Source organism: Myxine glutinosa, chromosome 5, assembly GCF_964187855.1.
Source record: "Myxine glutinosa chromosome 5, kmMyxGlut1.1, whole genome shotgun sequence".
In the NCBI taxonomy this organism is placed as follows: Eukaryota; Metazoa; Chordata; class Myxini; order Myxiniformes; family Myxinidae; genus Myxine; species Myxine glutinosa.
Window position 1 is genome coordinate 66,172,338 of NC_136265.1, and position 21,222 is coordinate 66,193,559.

The 21,222-nt window shown below is 42.0% G+C and overlaps 3 protein-coding genes across 3 annotated transcripts in view; 1 reads left to right on the top strand and 2 right to left on the bottom strand.

Annotated features, from left to right (window-relative positions):
• LOC144892290 (collagen alpha-1(XII) chain-like) overlaps window positions 1-21,222 on the bottom strand; it is an 89,487-nt gene that overhangs the window by 37,077 nt on the left and 31,188 nt on the right. The gene's annotated exons all lie outside the window — the stretch shown is intronic.
• LOC144892293 (RAB6-interacting golgin-like) lies at window positions 20,460-20,975 on the bottom strand. Its single transcript, XM_078778129.1, has 3 exons — window positions 20,946-20,975; window positions 20,755-20,856; window positions 20,460-20,670 (listed from the first exon to the last, which is right to left on the bottom strand). The coding sequence occupies exons 1-3, from the start codon at window positions 20,948-20,950 to the stop codon at window positions 20,478-20,480; spliced, it is 300 nt and encodes a 99-aa protein (XP_078634255.1). The 5' UTR covers window positions 20,951-20,975; the 3' UTR covers window positions 20,460-20,477.
• The window catches only part of LOC144892291 (uncharacterized), a 1,476-nt gene continuing 1,288 nt past the window's right edge, over window positions 21,035-21,222 (top strand). Inside the window, exon 1 of the mRNA XM_078778127.1 lies at window positions 21,035-21,222. This exon is cut by the window's right edge and continues 53 nt beyond it. Within this exon, the coding sequence (XP_078634253.1) occupies window positions 21,120-21,222 (103 nt within the window). The 5' untranslated portion in view covers window positions 21,035-21,119.

The window sequence follows — 21,222 nt, forward strand, 5'->3', positions numbered from 1 at the left end:
TTAATAAATCCTTGTATTATTTTTATATATATTCCTGAACGCAGTTTTCCGTGTGCTTTTTTAATTTGCAGCAGCATTGGAGACGCCTGAAAACATGTACGGCTGCAGGGCTCTCGCCGCTCCCCTCCATCCCGCGCGCTGGGTGTAGCATTTTGGAATCCGCCATTGAGTTTTCGCCTCAGGGGTTAAGTCCTTCGCGATCGGCACCCGTGACCGCCTGATATTAATTAAAGGCGGTTGCGCAACAATATATATATATATATATACATATATATATACATATATATATATATATATATATATATATATATATATGTATATATAATGCTCCGGAATGCTTCATGATTCAAAGGTAAATTAAATGCTAATGTTGAATATGTGGTGGTTCTCTGTCAAAACAATGAGTGGTTCTCTATAAGGTGGGTATTCAAGGAAGGAATGAAGGGATTTAGCATACCTGTAGTTTCAACCTAGAACCTCTTTGTATTATATTGCATATCCTGATGGAACAATGGAATTGTGACACTCATGAGTCAGAGGACAGAATTTGTGATTTTATTCGAATAATATCTGACAATGCCCTCATCATACTAAAATATGCCATTTGGTGTCTGTCTGATGAATTTTTGACACCAATACATTCTGTCGTTACTTATCCAATATCAACCAAACTTGACAGCATGGCGAAGGGTTGCACAATGAAGGTTGTAGCGCATTCATTTGCCCCCCTCCCCACGGGGGTTTCTCAACCCGAGCAAGTTTGCCCGCCATTGCCATCAATGGGGTTGCACGTTGAGGTGTATATAAATGTTAAATTAGCTATATCGTGGTGTATTTCCAAAGAAGATTTACCGTGGTGTTTTTCCAAAGTCGCTTTTAATAACAAAATTAATGATGATCGCATCTTACTATAATTCACCAAATGTCGGTCCGTCTGTCTGTCCAACTGTCTGTCCGTTCGAAAGTACCGTAAAAACTGCTGAACCGATCGCTACAATATTTTGGGTGGGTAATCCTGGGATCTCCAGGAGTAAAATATGGTATTTCGTTTTTCCAATTTCAGCTTTAGTCTCCAGCATTCTCAGGTTTGGACTCCCGTACAACATTCGCGTTCGCATAACGTTCATTGTGACGATGTTTTCATTGTGACAATGTTGTTTTCCCGGGTGCCGCACAAACGCCTGCACCGATCACTGCACGGCTGCACCGATCGGACTCGGTGACCTCGGACAAAGACCTTTTATAAGGACACGGGTTGAATTCCTGCTTGAGAGAATTCCAACCCCCTCCCCACCATCACGGCTATCTCTCCAACTCACAATCCCACGAGATATGCGGAAAGGACGACCCAAAACCAATTATCTTCTTTTCGATTCGAAAATTAACATCATCAAAAGTAAATAATGACCTCGGCCAAAGTTCAAACGACGTTTAATCTCCACATGAGAGAATTCCACATAGCTATTTGGGTGGTGTATACGCTAACAGATCGCTGTCTCCATCCATCTTGCCAAGGCCGTAACAGCTATCGGCTCAAAATCCTTTAACTGTTGATTTGGTAATATCACGATTTGAAACACGATGGAATAATATTTACCGATATGAACAATGATGTGGCTTTTATTGAAATTCTAAAGATACTGTTTAGATTTTAATGATTTGCGTGTGATATGATTTAACGGATGTTTATATAAATCGTTTAAAATAAAATAAATACTTCAATTTCTGATATTTTGCCTTTTCATTTGGGCCTCCCAATTGAAGCCCGGCCTGTAGGGCAGGTTCCGTTGCTAGTATTGTTAATGTTATTACAAAACAATATTAATACTAATAATGTCCCACTTCCCCAAGGCGTTTTTACTGCAGTGATAAGATGTATAAATAGCTTATAGTTATAATGGTGTTTCCGTGGGAGCAACGGCTTAGACAGAAAGTAAAAATATTATAAACCACAAACACGTATGCTTAGCTTTTTAAACAGTCGCTAATGCTCTTTATAACACTAAATGAAGAAATTTGGAGGAATCCCGACATCTGTGAAGTAAGGTTTACTTACAGAACTGAGCGAATATCTACTGTACTCTATATAACCCACAAATGTTGTGTTAATAACTTGGCCCTTTCTGCCGCTACCGTGACATTTTTCATAGGGAACTTTTGAAACTCGCTCCTGCTGTTTCATATGAAACTGAAAGGGAGAAGCTCTGGCTGTGCTCCTTTACCAAGCAGCTAGTTAGTGCTTGCCAAGCCAGTCATTTTTTAAACAGTTTTGAATGGAGTGCTTGCTCAAATGCTTAAACCACTTGGTGATCTCTTCACAAGAAACTTGACCCTTTCTGACCCTCCCGAAGTCTGCAGGTGTACTCATCTTTCAAAAGGTTCAAAAATGTATTCCATTGTCGCTTTATTCTCCCGATTGTTGAATCATCTCCCTGTATCCGCTCTCTTGTCCTTCACTTCAGGTGTTAGAATTTGCTGCCCATTACTACCTCATGTGCTCACCATTGTACATCCATGATATCTTCGACACATGTTCATTCTTAAATTCCACACCTGCTTTCCCATGCTGTACTTTCCTGGTCATTGTTAACTGTTTTTGTTATTCCTCTTTTTATCCCTGGGTATGTCCCACACCGCCCCTCTCCTCCTCCCTCCACCAACCCACATGTACCCTTTCATAGTTTGTAAGCCTGCTGCCCTTTATTTGCATGACTTCTTGATAAGGCTATGTTATTGAATAGAAAAAAGACATTTAATAACATCTGAAAGCTTATAGATGGACAGGTAACTTCATCCCTTTATAAAGGAATGCACAGTCTATGATGCACACCCTAGGTGTGTGAACATAATTTAGAACAATTGCGAGTGAATGACAGTGCTACCAACGTCAATTGATGTTGCCAAATTGGTTTCTCCATTATGAAGCCTCTTTTGAAAATACAACACAAGCCCTCAAAAGCCATTTCTAGAAAGTAGGATATGTGTTCTAGAACCATGATTTGATGAGTGCCTTGGGGCCTCATAGCCTTCCTAGAGCTGGAAAAGCCATAACTTAGACTGCCGAATGAGCGGGTGCTCAACAGACTGTCTTCCCTGCCGGAGACTGTCGTGCATCTGCATGAAACCGAATGCCAACAGAATTTCGACAAAGATGCCAAAGAGCTTGCATGTTGATGGAGGACCCACGTTCGGGGAACATTCGTCATTCCTTGCGGACATGCTGATGACTGGCAATAGCTTGGGGGCCCGGCAGGAAGGCGTGTGACAACAAAGTCTGCTCAACAAAACGCCCAGCCGAAGCACCTCTTCTTGAGACAAGATTTAACAAAGCGGAGAGAGATATTTGTGGTTTTGATTCGTGGAAGTCTGAGACATTCAGAGGATAGATATTTCTGCTGATGCTGGATTGGGCTGACAAGTTATACTCGTCCTCCAAGATTCATGTAGCAATAGATTGTCTTAAGAAATCGTCTTGCATGGTAAGACCTCGACATTTTGATTAAGTTTTAACTTAGGCCCAACGAGGTACAAGACTATATTTTTTGCTGCACTATAGGCACATTGTTAGAACAGCACAAAATCAAGGCTGAAGTTAAAAGGTTTTCTTCCTTGTACAAAGAAGTTAATTTGCTTTGAAGCCTGACATTGGGCCTGCACAGAACTAATGTGAGCTCTGGTTCATTGGGGCAGTAAGGAGTTGAGAAATCAAGGATAGATAATTAAAATCAAGGTCCAGCCCTGCCCTGCATGTCTTCCTCTGTCGTGTTCCCCAAGTATTTAATTCCTTGAAGCAGCTCAAGAACGACAATAAAAATGTCCCGTCAGCAGAAACCAAAAAAAAACAACTCGCTGCTCATAATTCCTAAAACAACAACTTCTTTGGATCTGTTTTGTTTCTTATAGGTTAAAAGGAAACAGTGTAGACCACCAAATAAACCACCAATGTAGATGTGGATCAACAAGACAGGAAATACCACCAAATAATAGCATTCATTGGCCTGTGTCCAAGCTAGAACGACAATATGTTCTGCAATAATGGGAGATTTGTAAGAAACTAGGGCATGCCCGTACTATATCTATATCTAAAATTATATCCCCCCCCTCTATTTACATGAAATGGTTTGGTCCAAAGCGAACGGCTTGCGAGTGGTGACAATCCCCCCCCTCTATTTACATGCAATGGTTTGGTCCAAAGCGAACGGCTTCCGGAGTTTGGTAAAGAAATCGCCATCGCGTGCACAAACGCGCAGGAAAGCGAATGAATCGCAAATTCGTTTTTATTAGTTGTAAAACATAGTTTAACGCCAACATAGTTTGCAAACGTGAAATAAATGAATACGCTCTCAAATGTGCCATCCGAGGCAGAGTGTGCCCGCCACGTTCGGCACACGCGATCGTTCGCTGCTCTCTGATTGGTTGAATCGTTTTTTGGACATAGCTCGGTAAGTAATTGTCCGATTAATATGAAACCTTGAAAAGGCACATCCTCGGGTCCCCAGCAATATACCTGGCAAGTTAAAAGTATATCGGACCCGTGGTTGTCGAGAAACAGCGGTCACAGACAAACAAACGTACAGACAGAGATTACTGGAATTATAGATAGATGAAAATAGGAAAAACAAGCAAGATTGGAGTGGAAAATTATAAAAATAATTGTAGAAATTATGGAGAAAGACATAAAATTTTCAAGAGTCGACAAGGTCAGAGGTATGTTTTGGATATGGTAAAGGCTTGAAGAATTGGTTGGATAATAAGGGTGCATAATCACAGGGAGGTAGCACGAGACGTAAGAGAAAAACGGGACAAAGTAAGAGGTTAACAAAAACCAAATAATTTTGAAAAATGAAAGAGAAGGGTTGACCTGATATCCTGGGAAGACAAATCACACAAAAGGTGCAATGGTGTAAACGAATACAGAAGGCAAGGAGCTGATGCCCTTGGTCCCCCGCCTTTTGGGTGGTATGAGGAATACATATGTGTAATATGAAAGCTAAAGCTTGAACGGTTTTTGAAATATCACGTACACAAGCCAAGTTTCCGAGATGGTTGCCATGGCAACATAATTCAGCCAATCATAGCAGTGATATAATTAGGTTGAGATAACGTCATGAGGAAAACAGATCTGCAAGATGAAAGCTAAATGTTCAACGGTTTTTAAAACATCGCATGCACAAAAGTACATGGATGGATGATTAGTTGGTTGGTTGGTCTGTCTTATTCTAATGTCCCCTATCAAGTGGAAGGAATGTATGGAGACAAAAGGTCTGAAGGTGAATATCAGAAAGACGAAGGTGATGGCAAGTGGTAAAGCATGTGGTGAGGTGGAAAGAACTGGGAAGTGGTCGTGTGCTGTGTGCAGGAAGGGTGTCGGAGTGAACTCCATTCAATGTACAATGTGCGCTGAGTGGGTTCATCAAAAATGTCGTGGTCTGAGAGGGTCATTAACCAGTGTGGCAGCTACATTCAAGTGTAAGGTGTGCACAGAGGGAGCTGCAGATTGAGGAAATGTTGAGTTGGATCTTGGAGAAGGCATGAAGCTGGAAGGTGTGAAAACATTTTGCTACCTTGGAGACATGCTGAATGGAGAAGGTGGATCAGACTCGGCAACGGTTGCTGGAGTGAGATGTGCATGGAAGAAGTTTCGGGAACTGAGTGGCGTGCTGACGAGGAGGGGAGTGTCGTTGAAGCTGAAGGGAAAGGTGTATGCTGCATGTGTGAGAAGTGTTATGATTTATGGGAGTGAGACATGGGTAATGAACATAGAGCAGCAACGAAGGCTGGAAAAGGTGGAAATGTGAATGGTTCAGTGGATGTGCGGAGTATCGTTGAGAGAGAGGAAGACAAATGATGAATTGTGAAAGATGATGGGAATAGAGCCTGTGATTGATGCTGTGAAGAGGAACAGGTTGAGATGGTTTGGTCATGTGTTGAGGAAGGATGAAAGTGACTGGTTGAGAAGAGTGATGGAAATTAATGTAGAAGGAGGTAGAGGACGGGGAAGACCGAGAAAGACTTGGCTAAAGATGGTGGAAGAAGAAATGCAGGCAAGGGGGTTAACAAGGACAGATGCAGAAAATAGGGCAAAATGGAGAAGATTGTCATGGGGACCGCAAGGCTAACCCCTGCTCTAGCAGGGAAAATGGCCTTAAAATGCACGTTGTTGTTGTTATTCTAATGTCCCCTGTGGCCGACCTTGCCGGAGGGGTTGGGGACGAAAATGAATAACAATGCCCGAAGGAGGAATATAATGGGAAACAATAAGCGTGCATAAAACATATCATAAATGGGTATGCATGTGAGGTAATGTTGGGCACCAAATTTTCAAGACGGAAGTGAGAAAGCAGACTATTACACATTCGGGAGAATAAGGGGACAAATTAATGCATCAGGAGAATATGGGGACAAATGGGCAAACTGACTGGGAATGTGAGCAGGTGAGGCTTTCTGGGGGAACCGGTATGACCTGTGGTGCTTTGGAGAAGAGAGAGTGCAGGAGAATGGCCAGATATAAGCTTGTATAAAATAGAGACCCCACCATTGGGAATACACCTGTCTTGAGATGCCAATGGTGCAGAAGGCATTGTTTTTGAATGCCTCACGATAATCAAGGTGGGAAGCAGGAGCACCAGTCACGAGTGTGGATATAATCCGCCATTAATATTTTATGAGCTATAATGTGGGCAAGGACTTACATCCATTGCAGCGATCTTGCAATGGCATCCAAATAATTTGATTGTTTTGTTCCATTGTCGATCCTTGCAGAGTGATAGTGTGAGAGTATTCAAATTATCAGCATTGAAAGTCATGTGCCAATTCACTGACCAGTCAGTGGCTTATCTTGCCAAGATCTGAACAATGGGATACAGCAGTGGCCGCCCTTTCAGGAGAGTGATGTATTGTTGTATACAGGGTGGAAAACATTCCAAAGGGGGTAAGGTTGGATTTAAAGAGGATCACATACAGTGGCTTCAGAAAGTATTCACACCCCAAGGCTTTTTCACATTTTTTTGTGTTACAGCCTGAATTTAAAATGGATTAAACTGAGATTTTTTTTTGGTCAATGATCTACATAATGTCAAAGTGGAATTTTTTAAATAAAGTTTTACAGGTTAATTAAAACTGAAAAGCTGAAATGTCTTAAGTCAATAAGTATTCAACCCCTTTGCTATGATACTCCAAATTGAGCTCAGGTGCATCCAATTTCCTTTGGTCATCCTTCAGATGTCTCCTCAACTTGATTGTAGTCCACCTGTGGCCAATTCAATTGATTGGACATGACTTAAAAATAAACACACCTGTATATAAGGTCCCTCAGTTGACAGTGCATGTCAGAGCAGAAACTCTACCATTAAGTCCAAGGACCTGTCCATATAACTTCGAGATAGAATTGTGAGGAGCCATACATCTGGGGAAGGGTATAAACAATTTCTGGTGTTTTGAAAGTTTCCAAAAGCACAGTGAGCTCCTTCATTAGGAAATAGAAAGAATATGGAACTACAAAGACACTTTCTAGAGCTTGCTGTCCAACCAAACTGAGCAACTGGCCAAGAAGGACCTTGGTCAGGAAGGTGACCAAGAAACCAATGACCACTCTGACAGACCTACCGAGTTCCTTTGCTGTGATGGGAGAACCTGCCGGAAGGCCAAAAGTCTCTGCAGCACTTCACAAATCTAGGCATTATGGAAGAGTGACCAGACGGAAGCCACTCATGAGAAAAAGGTACATGACAGTACACCTGGAGTTTCGAAAAAGGCACATGAAACACTGAGAACATGAAGCAAAATATTCTGTGGTCTGATGAGATGAAAATTGAACTCTTTGTCCTGAATGCAAAGAGCTACATCTGGTGGAAACTGAGCACAGCTCATCACCCATTATACACCATCCCTACCATTAAACATTGTGCTGGCAGCACAATTCTATGGGGATGCTTTTCAGTGGCAGGGACTGGGAGACTTGAGGACAGAGGGAACAATGAATGGATCCAAATACAGGCAAATCCCTGAGGAGAACCTGATTCAGAACGTAAAATACGTACGACTTTGGTGAAAATTTACGTTTCAACAGAATAATGACCCCAAGCATACAGCGAAAGCAACACTGGAATGGATTCAGAACAAGAACAGGAAAGTCCTTGAGTGGTCCAGCCAAAGCCTAGACTTGATTCCCATTGAGAATCTGTGGAAAGACTTGAAGACTGCTGTTCACCAACGCTCCCCATCCAACTTGACAGAACTTAAGAAAATGTGCAAGGAAGAATGGGAGAAACTTCCCAAATCCAGATGTGCAAAACTGATACAGACATACCCAAGAACACTCGAAGCTGTAATTGCTGCCGAAAGCACTTCCTCCAAGTATTGACTCAGGGGGTTGAATACATATGTAAATTAGATATTGGTGTATTTCCTTTTTAATTAATATGTAAAATTTAAAAAAAATCCACTTTGACATTATGTGTAGATCCGTGACAAAAAACTAAATTTAATTCATTTTAAATTCAGGCTGTAAAACAACAAAATGTGAAAAAGTCAAGGGGTGTGAATACTTTCTGAAGGCACTGTAGATCTTGTTATAGATCAAGAATAAATAGTTCCTAAGATGCTATCTTGTGGAAACCCAGCCTAAACTTAATGCTTATGGAAAAATACAATGACAAGAACCACCTGGTGTTTCCACGAATAGAGGAGACCAGCCACCCCTGAAGGAAGAGTCACCGAATACCATTGGAAGACAACTTATATAAATTAAAGCTGGATGTCAAACAGTGTCAATGGTTCGAAATATATCCAGAGGGATGGCCCTAATAAGCTCTTGTTTGTATCTTGAAGGCATTCATCCATTACTGTGTTAGAAAGAGTAACATATACCCAAGGGTAAATTGCCAAGTCAGAAGCCAAACACATTGCCAGGGATTTGTGAGTGAGAGAAGAGATAGTGCCTTAGGTTGACCTCATGAACGGACTTCATTACTTTGCTTATGCTGCAGAGAAGGCTTAAAGGTGTGTAGTTGTGGATCCATTTTGGACTCTTTCTTATGTATAGGAGTGATGTTAGCAGATTTCAAAGATGGAGGAAGTTACCCATAAAAGAAGGGTCTGTGAAAGAGAGAGGAAAGAGAGAATTTTTAGAATGAATAAAACCTTTAGAGAATACTTATGCCATCGGGATCAGTTATGGAAGAGGTTTTGAGCTAGCAATGAAAGTTCTTCACAAAGGGAGGGAGAAGTCCACACGCTGTTGGGAACATTATGTATGGGGAGATTTTCATACACATCTGTGATCTGTGCCTTGGGAAATAAAAAATACTGCGAAAGAGAAAATGACTTTAACCAACACATGGTCATAAGAATGCAGTGTAGCTGAGGATAAGCAGGACATGTTTGACAAAATGACATCACGACGTTCAGAAATGAAATGGTTGCCATTTGTAGAGATCGAAGATATATACATACATATACAGTCACGTGAAAAAGTAAGTACACCCCATGTAAAGTTTTGACTTTTTCAACATATTTCAACATACAGCTATTTGATCTTCATTTCAACAATATTAATCGATAAGGTGATATAATATAACAAATATCATAAAACGTTTACATTTTGTAGTCCATTGTATAATTTAAATAAACATAAATGCAAATTTCACATGTGGAAAAAGTAAGTACACCCTTGGCTCTAATAGGTGGTATTGCCCCCTTTGGCAGAAACAACCTCAAGTAGGCGTTTCTTAGAACTGTCTACCAGTCTCTGACATCGACTGGGAGAAGTTTTTGCCCACTCCTCCATGCAGAATTATTTCAGCTGTACGATGTTTGAGGAGTTTGCAATGAAGACTTGGCCATTCCAGAACCCTCCATTTCTTTCTTTTCAGCCATTCCTTGGTGGATTTACTGGTATGTTTAGGGTCATTGTCATGTTGCAAGGTCCACCTTCGGTTGAGCTGCAACTTTCCAACAGAAGGCCTCACATTATCCTCAAGCACCCTCTGGTACAATGAAGAATTCATCGTGGATTATATGATGGTGAGCTGCCCAGGCCATGATGCAGCAAAGCTGCCCCAAACCATAATATTTCCACCACCATGCTTTACATTTGGTATCAGGTTCTTGTGATCAAATGCTGTGTTTCGTTTTCGCCAAACATGTCTTCTGGTACTTTGGCCAAATAGCTCTACCTTTGACTCATCTGTCCAGAGCACATTGTTTCAGAAGTGCTGGTCTTTGCCTCGATGTTCATTGGCAAACTTTAGTCTTGCCCTGATGTTCTTTCTGGACAGCAAAGGTTTCCTCCTGGCACACCTCCCATGTAGATCAAATTTGTGCAGCCTCTTTCTAATGGTAGACTCGTGCACTTTGACATCAACAGTGGCAAGAGCTACCTGTAGGTCCCGTGATGACATTCTGGGGTTCTTAGCAGTGGTGTAGTCTACGTGATATGCAGGTATACGCCATATACCCACTAGGAAAGGTCCAGGATTTCCGTATACCCACTTAAAAATGCGCGAGGATACGTAACAACATCGTTTCGTGACAGAACTTTCACACTTTCATTCATAAAATGCGCTACATAAATAACTTTCATTCATAAAATGCGCTACATAAATAACTTTCATTCATAAAATGCACTATATGAATAAAATTTGATTTGATTTGATAAAATTCACCCCGTCTGTGTTAAGAAGCACTGACTAATGGCATTGGGGCTTCCGTGACCTGTGACCCGGATTTGACGTCACCTACCAAGGAACAACCACACAGTTGCTTAGTGGTCATTCTCGGTGCGAAAATAATGTGAATCAATAAAGGAGAAAAACGAAACGAAAGGATGAAACGAAAGCACACTCAAACGACACTCTTTGAGTGTTTTCGCAAGCCTGCTCCTGAAGCTACTGCCGCTTCGGGTGACACTGACGTTACCGAAACTATAGAAAAAGAGCCAGATGAGGCTGATGCTATCCCAACGTTACGCGGTAACGTTACAGAAACTGAGCCCGATGCTATCACCCGACCTGGTAAGTGAAAGTAGCATAGTTATCATTAACATAACTGTAACAGCATGGGATTGTTGGTATATTGAATTCTATCTAGAACTAGCTAACCTCACTAACGTTAGTGGGGTGGATCAATAATTGTGGGAGAAGGGGAGAGATGGCTTGTCCACCGACGAGCTGTATGTTGCTAGCTAGCTAAACAGCGCCAAGCTTAGCTGCTCAGAGCGCACTGTGAAAGCTTGGCTAGCTCCCGATGCTCAGTAGTACCCATTGTAAACAACGAGAAAAGAGAGCCAGCTCAGATATACAATAGTGTGTGTCTGTGTGTGTCTGTGTGCAGTAGTCAACAGAATACAATATTTTTATTTCTCCTTGTTTCAGATGATGAGACAGTTGAGATTGAGAACTCCTGGCCACTGGCCAGCCGTGTGGACGGAAAGTCAGGCTAGGGAGTTTAAAAACAGGCATCCTTGGTTAGAGTGGAGGGACGGAAAGTTAGGTAAATATCAGCACACATGCAAAGCTGATATAAACTATTGAAATTCATAAAGTCAATGACTATGCAAATGAGAGTTAATTCATGGTCATCTTAAAGGTGCATTAATTTAAGACATTTACACCAATAGATTACTATATGATAATGTTAGTTATCAATAGTTGGCAGATAATTAGCTTTTGAAAGAGTGGAACATTTTCCTCCTTTTGTCTGCTTTTCATGCATTTGTTAGCCATGGTGTGAAGATTGTAAACAGTTTATTAAATACTTTTGAGTAAATTTTGGCCCTGTTCAGCAGATGTTATTGCTAATATAGATACAAAACTTGTATGATGATGCTAATTAGTCATGGTTTTGTTTACGTCCAGGTTGTGCCGTTTGCAGCGCTACAAAATCAACTGGCATCCTCAGAGAAAAAAAGAGTGTCCATATCTGAGGAGTGGGTGTCCTTTACGAACCAGTCCTCAAACGCAAACAGATCAACGTCTCTGGCCTCTTTGAGGAACAAGATTCGACGACAGGAGACGTCCAGGGCACACGAAATAGCCCAGGAGCTCACTGAAAAGGGTAAACAAGATTCACTTGGAAATTTGGTGAGAGCTGTGTCAGAGGCTGTGTTGGCTGAGACAGATGCTGTATTCAGAACAGCATACTATCTTGCGAAGATGAACCGACCTTTCACTGACCATGACAATCTCATTGAGCTTCAGGAAAAAATGGTGTCAACATGGGCACTAGTCTGCACTCAAGGTACAGTTCCACAAAAATTGTGGACCACATAGCGAAAGAGATGCAGAAAAAATAGTTCACAGTATTGTGTCGTCTTCAAGCAAGTTGTCTGTCCTCATTGATGAGGCGACATCTCTCAGCCACAAATCTGCCATGATTGTCAACGTGAAAGCCTCAGTAGATGGAGGTACTCCTGAATTTGTGTTCCTGGAGCTGGTTGAGCTGGAGAGCCAAAGGGCAGAGGGTATAGAAGAAGCTCTACTTAACTGTTTGGAGACTGCAGGCTTCAGTGAAGAGTGGCTTCAAAAGAACTGGGTCTCATTTGTTTCTGATGGAGCCAGTGTCATGTTAGGCAAGAACTCTGGTGTGGCAACCAGGCTGAATGCAAGGTACCCTAACCTCTTCACATGGCACTGCATGAACTACCGTTTGGAACTGGCTGTATCTGATGCTGTGGATGAGGTTCAGGCAGTCAACCACTTCAAGGCGTTCATGGAGAAGATCCACAATCTCTACAGTCAGTCCAATAAAAATTCACGGCAGCTTCTGGAAGCAGCACAAGAAGTGGGCTCACAAGTCGTGAAAATTGGCAGAGTTTTAAGTACGCGATGGGTGGCCAGCAGTTTCCGTTCTGTAAAGGCCGTGTGGAGGTCGTATGAGGCACTCAACAGACACTTTGAAAATGCTGCGGGAGACCAAACAAGAAACAGCAAAGAGAGACAAACTTACAGAGGCCTGGCACGTCGTATGCAAAGCAAGGAATTCCTGTGTGACCTTGGACTCATGTACGATGCACTGCCTGAACTTGCAAACCTGTCTCAGCAACTCCAGGCCCATTCAATCACACTCTTGAGAGCAGACCAGCTTCTGAAGTGCATCATCAGAGTGCTGGCATCATTCAAAGACACTCCAGGAGAGAAATCAGAGGAGACACTGACAGCACAGGCTATGGGACATTTTGGATCGGTTCCCCTGGAGTCAAATGCAAAGCTCACAGCAATCAATGCAAAGCAGTTCCTACAAAGTCTGATCAACAACATGGAGAAGTGCCTCTCATTTGAAGGTGAAATGCTTCATGATCTCAGCGTTCTGGATACAGACAACTGGCCATCAACACCTGGTATACGGCATGGTGAGGCACAAGTGAAACGACTGTGCAGGCGGTTCAATCTTTGTGAAGAGCAAGCAGTTAATGGTATGAGAGATTTCCTTGAGCACCCATACAGTGAGCCTGAAAGCCTAAATCCACTCATACGATGCATGCAGACCATCCCTTGCAGCACTGCGGAGTGTGAAAGGGGCTTCAGTCTCATGAACAATGTATGCACGGACAAGAGATCTACACTGTTGTTGTCCAATGTAAGTAATTTGATGATGATCAGCATCAATGGTCCCCCTGTAAGACTTTTTGAGCCAAGGAAGTACGTCACAACATGGTTGAGGAGCCATCGCTCTGCCACGCAAGCAAGGAGGCAATGCACACCTCAGATGCCCGAGTACAACTACAAACATATTTGGAAAGCTTTGTAGACTACCAGGCTACCCACCCTCCCCTTCTTACCCCACCCCAAGCACACTGCCAGCAAACCAGGTGGAACAGGAGCTGGGCTGTCTGTTAGTGTTCCATCCTTTTTCCAGGGCTTGTAGACTAACACAGTGAACCCATTATGGATACTTTGATGATGTTAAGTGCCTTTTCAACCTTTATTTGTTAACAAATTCACATAACATCGAAGCTAAATAGCTCTTAACTGGCTGAGTCTTGTTGCTAAAAAATTGAAAATAAATTGATGTTGATAACACATAACCAGTCTTTCAGAATGCTCTCAATTACGTGTAGATGCATACTTATGGGGTGTCGCTCCAGGACGGGTGTCGCTCCGAGGCGCGTCGCTCTGAGACGGGTGACTATGAGGCTGGAAGGGAAAAATCACAGTATACCCACTACAAAAAACTAGACTACACCACTGGTTCTAAGAGACTTCTTTCAGCATCTTGCGGTCTGCTCTCGGGCTGAACTTGCTGAGGCGGCCTGGCCTGAACAAGTTGGCAGTTGTTTGGAATCTTCGCCACTTGTAGATGATCTTCCGGACAGTCGAATGATTGATTTCAAATTGTTTGGAGATCTTTTAAAATCCCTTCCCAGACTCGTAGGCATCTACAACCTTCTTTCTGAAGGCCTCAGAGAGCTCTTTTGATCTCGACATGGTGACGCCGCACACTTCAACAACAAAGAGCAAACCAAACTAAATGTCTGAGGTTTAAATAAGACAGGTTCCTCCAAGATCCTCTCTAACGGTGTTCTAATCATTTGCACCTGAGCTGGTGCACCTGATTCTAATTTTAGGTATTTGAAGTAGTGATAAATATAGGGGTGTACCTCCTTTTTCCAAATGCGAAATTTGCATTTATGTTTATTTAAATTATACAATGGACTACAAAATGTAAATGTTTCATGATATTTGTTATAATATATCACCTTTATCTATCAATATTGTTGAAATGAAGATCAAATAGCTGTATGTTGAAATATGTTGAAAATGTCAAAACTTTACATGAGGTGTATTTACTTTTTCACGTGACTGTATATATATATGTATATATATATATATAGAAAATTCAGGTTTACCTCCTCATATATAGATATATGAGAGGATTTTATTCCAGAGGATTGGACAACAGGGTTAATTATGTCAATATGGAAGAGGAAGAGCAAAGTTCAGGATTCTGGGAGGTACAGAGACATGACACTCCTAAGTCATGTCATGAAGGTACTGGAGAGGATTCTGGATGGGAAAATAAGGAAGAGTGTGGAGATGGAGATCGGCAAAGGGCAATATGGTTTTATAAAGGGTTGGGCAGGGAGGGGTGGAGAACAAATTGGATGTTCATGCTGAGACAGTTGATGAAGAATAGGTTTGAGATGCAACATGAAATGGCATTAGGATTTGTGGATCTTGAGGTGGCCCATGAAACTGTCGTGACAGAGATGGTAATGGTATCTAACCACGTATCCAATTTGGTTTCCAAGGGCTCTGCCGTGCAATCTCTCCTTGGAAAATCTGAACTTTAAGTTAAGTTGCCTTCATCCACAGCTCAATGGGGAACTGCTTTCCCATTTGGACTGGTGCCATTGTCTCGTACCTTTTGCATCTTGATACCATTGCATCATAGACTGGTCAATGGCTTCTCAGTCTTCTACTGCCTCAATGGTAAATTTGCACAATCTGCTCTTTCCCTGCTCTGTCCCCCTTGGCTTCTCCAGGAAGCATATGGTTTGCCAGTAACCTGCTTCTGGAAAAATTCCCAAAACGCAGGAATACTGCTGACCTCCATTCATTAGTTCCTCTTTTTATCGCACCTGTGGAATCAACTTCCTCATTCTACAACTATCGGCGACACCGATGCACAGTGGTTATATCCCCCTTCCCCCAAAGCAAGTCATGGGCCAAATCTCCCCCATTATTCCCTTCTGCCCAGATTTGTCAGAGCAACACAGTCACACAACAGTGTCGATTGGTCCCCATGGCCAAGCCCCATCCCCTCTTGTCTGTTCTCTCTCTCTAAATCTGTCATGGCCATGACTTCGTCCAGGCAGGAGTACACCATTCAGCTGTCTCCGTTTTGCGGGCTTGGTCGAGATAACTGGTTGGGACAATAAACAACAACACCACCACCACCACCAACAACAACAACAACAACAACAACAACAACAACAACAACAACAACAACAACAACAACTTACACATTCTCTTCAATCCCATTCTTCCCTCAAGGGCTTTAAGATGGTGGTTTACCTGCTCAGCTTGCCCTTCATACACACTCATTATCATTTCTACCCTCATTAATCCTCCCTAAACCTCAACACTTCCCCTCCAGATGATTGGGTTTTCTTTCTTCTCCCCTCAGCGTCCATTCAGAATTTTGTTCCATTGGTGTTTCATCCCTTTCTTTCCCTTCCTCTTCTTCTACTTTTAGCCCCATTCTTGTTGTGTTTCACTTTGTAAACAGATTGTTCACCCACTGTGTCCTCCCTTCCTTCTCTCACTCTGTCATTCCTCCCCACACCAATTCTTCCTTCAATTTTCTCTATGTTGTGTCCCTCTGTCCCGCTCTTGGTGTGCTTACCTGCTTTCGACTGTCATATTTTTGTTTTGTGCTCTAGCTTTTCTATGAGTCATGATTTTGTATACAAATAATAATAACAATCCAGAGCACATTATTGAAGTTCACTTTTTCCAGGTATCAAATGAGACATTGTGAACTAAGAGTATTAAGGAAAGTCCAATTGATCATTAGAATGATGCTATGTTTTGTTTTAATATTATATGCAAACTGTAAATGACATATAAAAGCATAATTCATAAAGTTTAGATAATGTCAATGTTAAAGGTGCTCTTGTTGTGAATGATGGTGTTTTCATTTAATTTTTATTTTTGTTCCTTTTCATTTCAGATGCTGAAACTGATTTATAAGTAGAAGAAGAGGTTAACTGTGTGTTATGGCAGACCAGAAGTCCATAAAAGCTGTGAGAAGAACAGTCACTGCTTATTACAGAAAAGATGCACCACATAGGAACTCAATTAACATTTGGTCGAAAAAGTTTAAATTAACTGGGTCAGTGAATGACAAACAACGATGTAGGAGGTCGTACATCAGGGAGGACACGATGGCCGTCATCCAGCAAGCATTTGAAAGGGTCCACAGTAGTCGTTGCGAGATGCATCTGCTGAACTAAAGGTCCCGCAAGCAACAGTGCAGATAATGCTCAAAGTGAAATTGAATGAAAATGCTTACAAGATTCAGGAAGTTCAAATGTTACAGGAAGACGACTACGATGCAAGGTTAGATTTCTGTCAACAGGTCAAATCAAAAATCCATAATTCCATGGGTTTCTTGACTAATTGACATTTTCAGATTAGGCAACGTTCCAGATCTGCGGCAAAGTCAGTCTCCAAAGTCCCACATTTTGGGGACAGAAAAACTACAGGAAGTCTGGGAACATGAAAGAGATTTACCAAAAAACACTGTCTGATTGTGCTCTCAGGAAGTCACGCTACATTGGTCCTTTTTTTTTTTTTTTTTTGAGGAAGCAAGCTTCTATGTTGAACTGTACTTTGCAATATTGCCGAAAAAAACAAATTGTCCCTGAAGGAACACAAATAAATATTCAGGTAGCACATTCTTCCAGCAAGACGGTGCTCACTGCCGCCAGGCTTCAAATGTGCGAGCATATTGGTACATGTTGACCAATTGCTTGGCGCCACGTTCGCCAGACCCGCCCCTATTCGACGACCTTTTAGGGGTCGAAGTTAAAACTGTAGTCTATTCATCAAAACTACATTCCTTGTATGAATGTAGGGCGAGGATCACAAATACAATTCATGAAATACTCAACAGAAACTGAAGAATGTTTTCAACGAGTTGGAAACTTGGATTGAATGATGGATTATGAAAGATGGCAGTTCTGATGGAACCGAGAAATTTGAACTGTATTTTGTAGAAAATTTTATGAATGATGCTTTCATACGCTATTTACAGTTTGCTTCTATCATGTGTACATCCAAAGTTATTAATGTTTAAAGTTGCACAAGGACTTTATAAACACTATTTACATGTGCGTCTATGTATATATAACATATATACTATACACAGTGCTTTCAGAAAGTATTCACACCCCTTGACTATTTTCACATTTTCTTGTGTTACAGCCGAAATTAAAAATGGATTAAATAGTCTAGTAGGAAGACTAGGTCCCCCTGCACCCCCCGGAGATATACTTCTAATCAGTGTTTCTAGATTGGAAAAAATGTGTAGAAAATGACTAGCTATGGCCCCAAGCTGAAAAAATGTCCCACATACCATTTTTATGCAAATTACTGCTGCCATTATCAAAAAAACGATTTTTGACATATCTCAGCCAATATTGCAGATAATTGAAAAATGAAGGTGTCTAGACCCATGTTTTGAAGGGCATAGATCATGATAGAACTATTCATAACATGATTACATGTGTCTATGGTATACTAGTATGCATATTAATGCTGTAATTACAAAATAATCAGTTTTACAAATGATAAGGATACGTTAATACTGCAGATAACTTAACATGGTACATAAGGGGTCTAAACCCAGGTATTTTCAAGGTTAAATGTCAACAAGATGCTCCTGAGTCTTGCATAGGGGCGGGACATTGGCAGTAACATTGGTACCACTCAACTTTTCTTCCCACCATTGACTTTGTATTGCGAGAGATTTTCACTTGCTTATTTAAAGGTTTCTCACCCAGCCCACGTAAAATCTACCAACTCCTGCTGTTAACTCCCAAACATATTTTTTTATGTTATCCAATCACAGTGCAGAAATGACAGACTAGAGATCCAAATTAGTGCTGCTATAGCTGCCATTTTACATTTCCATCCATGTAACATGCGCGCTCGCGCGCTCGTATCAATTGGTAATGTCGCGCGCTCGTATCAATTGGTAACGTTGATGTTATTGAATACCTCAGTTGAAAGTTCAGTCTTCCATTCCATCTGTGTGTTGTTCTTGGTATTCATCCTCCAATCTAGCCAGGTAAGATGCTAACTATAATGTTACTCACACTCTTGACTTCAGTTTCTGCATGAAATCATAAACAGGCAGAATAACAGCTGAGCCAGCTAGCACCATGTTAGCTAACGTTAAAGCTAGCCTCATCTATGTACAGTATGTTCCTAATGTCGGTGTAACTTAAACTTTTGTTAATGCCAAACATGAGACATATCTGTTGACTTCTGTATATGAATTGAACCAGAAAGAGGCACGACAGCTGAGCTAGCTACAGTAACTTAGCACAATGTTTCATTGGCCTAGATAGCTAACGTTAGTGTGGAAGAATTTAGATGTTTTAGCTATTAGCACTTTTGATGCCACTAAACATGGTTTAGTCAGCTAAAAAGTACCCTAGTGTAGAACATGACTCAGAACCTCTGTTACCTCACTGAAAACTCAGAGCCTCCTTTCACAGGCACTTTTAACATCATTCGTGATTTCTTATTTGTCATTTAACAGTGATGGTAGACATCGACAGCAAGCATGCCCAAAAGAAAACGGAGTGTAGAACCTGCAGCCCAAAGCTCTCCTCCTACATGCATCCTTCATGTACCATCCATGTCTGATCATGGGGATTTCACGCCCCTCCGTAAAATTAAAGGATCTGCTTCAGAAAAACTGCAACTGCTTCAAAAGATCCGGGATAGACGTCTCAACCAACCGCATGACTCCCCATGTCGTATGCAATCAGTATGTGATCAGATCCCGGCAACTCTTCCTGATGACCTAGAAAGAGTAGGATATCACAGCAAGTGTTATAAGCACTTTGTCCGCCACTTTCATCGTCTGGGAGATGATACAGAACCAGGGCCATCAACCTCATCATGGCATCACTCTCCTCGTAAACCAGGAGGTTCTGCTGAACCCATCTTCCCGCCAGAGTGTATATTTTGTGAGAAAGTTGAGACCAAAGATGCTCATCGCAATACTGAGAGGCCTACAACCTTCCCATCCTTTAAAAACAAAGAAAATGCATGGGAGCAAATCGAAACACGGGCTGAGAAAATGGGTCTCTATCGACTCCATCGAAAGGTGAAAAACAAAGACCTCTTTGCATGTGAGGCCAAACACCATCCGTCATGTTTTAAAGCTTTCCGCACAGCATTCTACAACTATGAGCGTGCGATTCACAGAGCCGAAGCACCAAAGGAGCAGGCTTGCATGTCAGCCGCCCATGAAAAGGCATTCAACTCAGTACTGGAACACATTCAAACCCAGGTCATCCAGCAGAATAAAGTTCTACAGCTTTCTTCCTTGCGCTTGCTCTATGTCGAGGAACTGAAACTGAATGGATATGAGAACTCAAATTATCGGTCAGAGAAACTACTGAAACGCCTACAGAATGACCCAATCAAGGAGCATATCCACTTCACGAAGGTTGATCATGACAAATGTGATGTCATTTCTTTCTGGCTTGTGCACAGCTCAAACATAACAGTTTCCAATGCTCTCGCACGAGCATTCACACTCGGAAGCACAAACAAGAACCAAAATGTTGCCCTCCAACTTCGCCAGGGTATTCTACAGGCTTTCAGAGAGTGTTTGACTTTGACGCATCAGTAAATAATAAAACAGTAAACATGTAAAATTGAAAACACTTCACCCTTTTACTCAAAAACAAAAAAGGAAATCAAGTAGGGTGACAGAACTTTAGGGATGTTCACAAATTAACGAGTCAGTCGTAAGGTATAGTAATGTGTCCAACGCTCATGACCATACCTGGCACTGTTGTACGCACACTCCGCTTGATCAATACGACTGCGTAGTATGCCGACGTCATTTGCCAGGGCAAAGTCCAGGTTCTGAAGTTCTCGCTGAAGTTTCTGAAGTTTTACCGACTCTGCTGCTGTGCGTCGAGTCCTGGTGCACACGTTCATGTGCAGAATGAAACGCTCCCATCCTCAACTGCACACACCCTCATTTCATCCTTCATCGTGCACTCACCTCACAGCGAGCTGCTGGACGAGCTCGGCCTGTTTCTGTTTGTTCTGCTCCTCCATAACCTTCTGTTGCTGCTTCAGCTGTTCCAGCCGAGATACCTCCTGCCTGCAGAGCATGCAAATGGGTTAATCTAACCGCAATGCAGCCATCACATGGAATCATACAACGTCTGTCAGATAAAATCATGTACGCACCTCATTCCGCCATCATCAGCTGTCGTGGGAGAACTGAACTTTGACAAAGACTTTCTGTTCTCCACTGACAGTTACCATCCTGAGTCAATCAAAGCGCAGGAAAGGCTGAGGCGGGGCAGCTCAGAGAAGATCATTCTGGCTGGACCAGCAACCAGGAAGCCATATGACTTCAAAATGTTCCTTGCAAATGACGACAACAAAAAGCAGATGTGCCAGCTTCTTCTGAAAGTGTGGAGTGGACAAGAGGCAGCTACCAGGCTGGAGAGAACAGAGATGG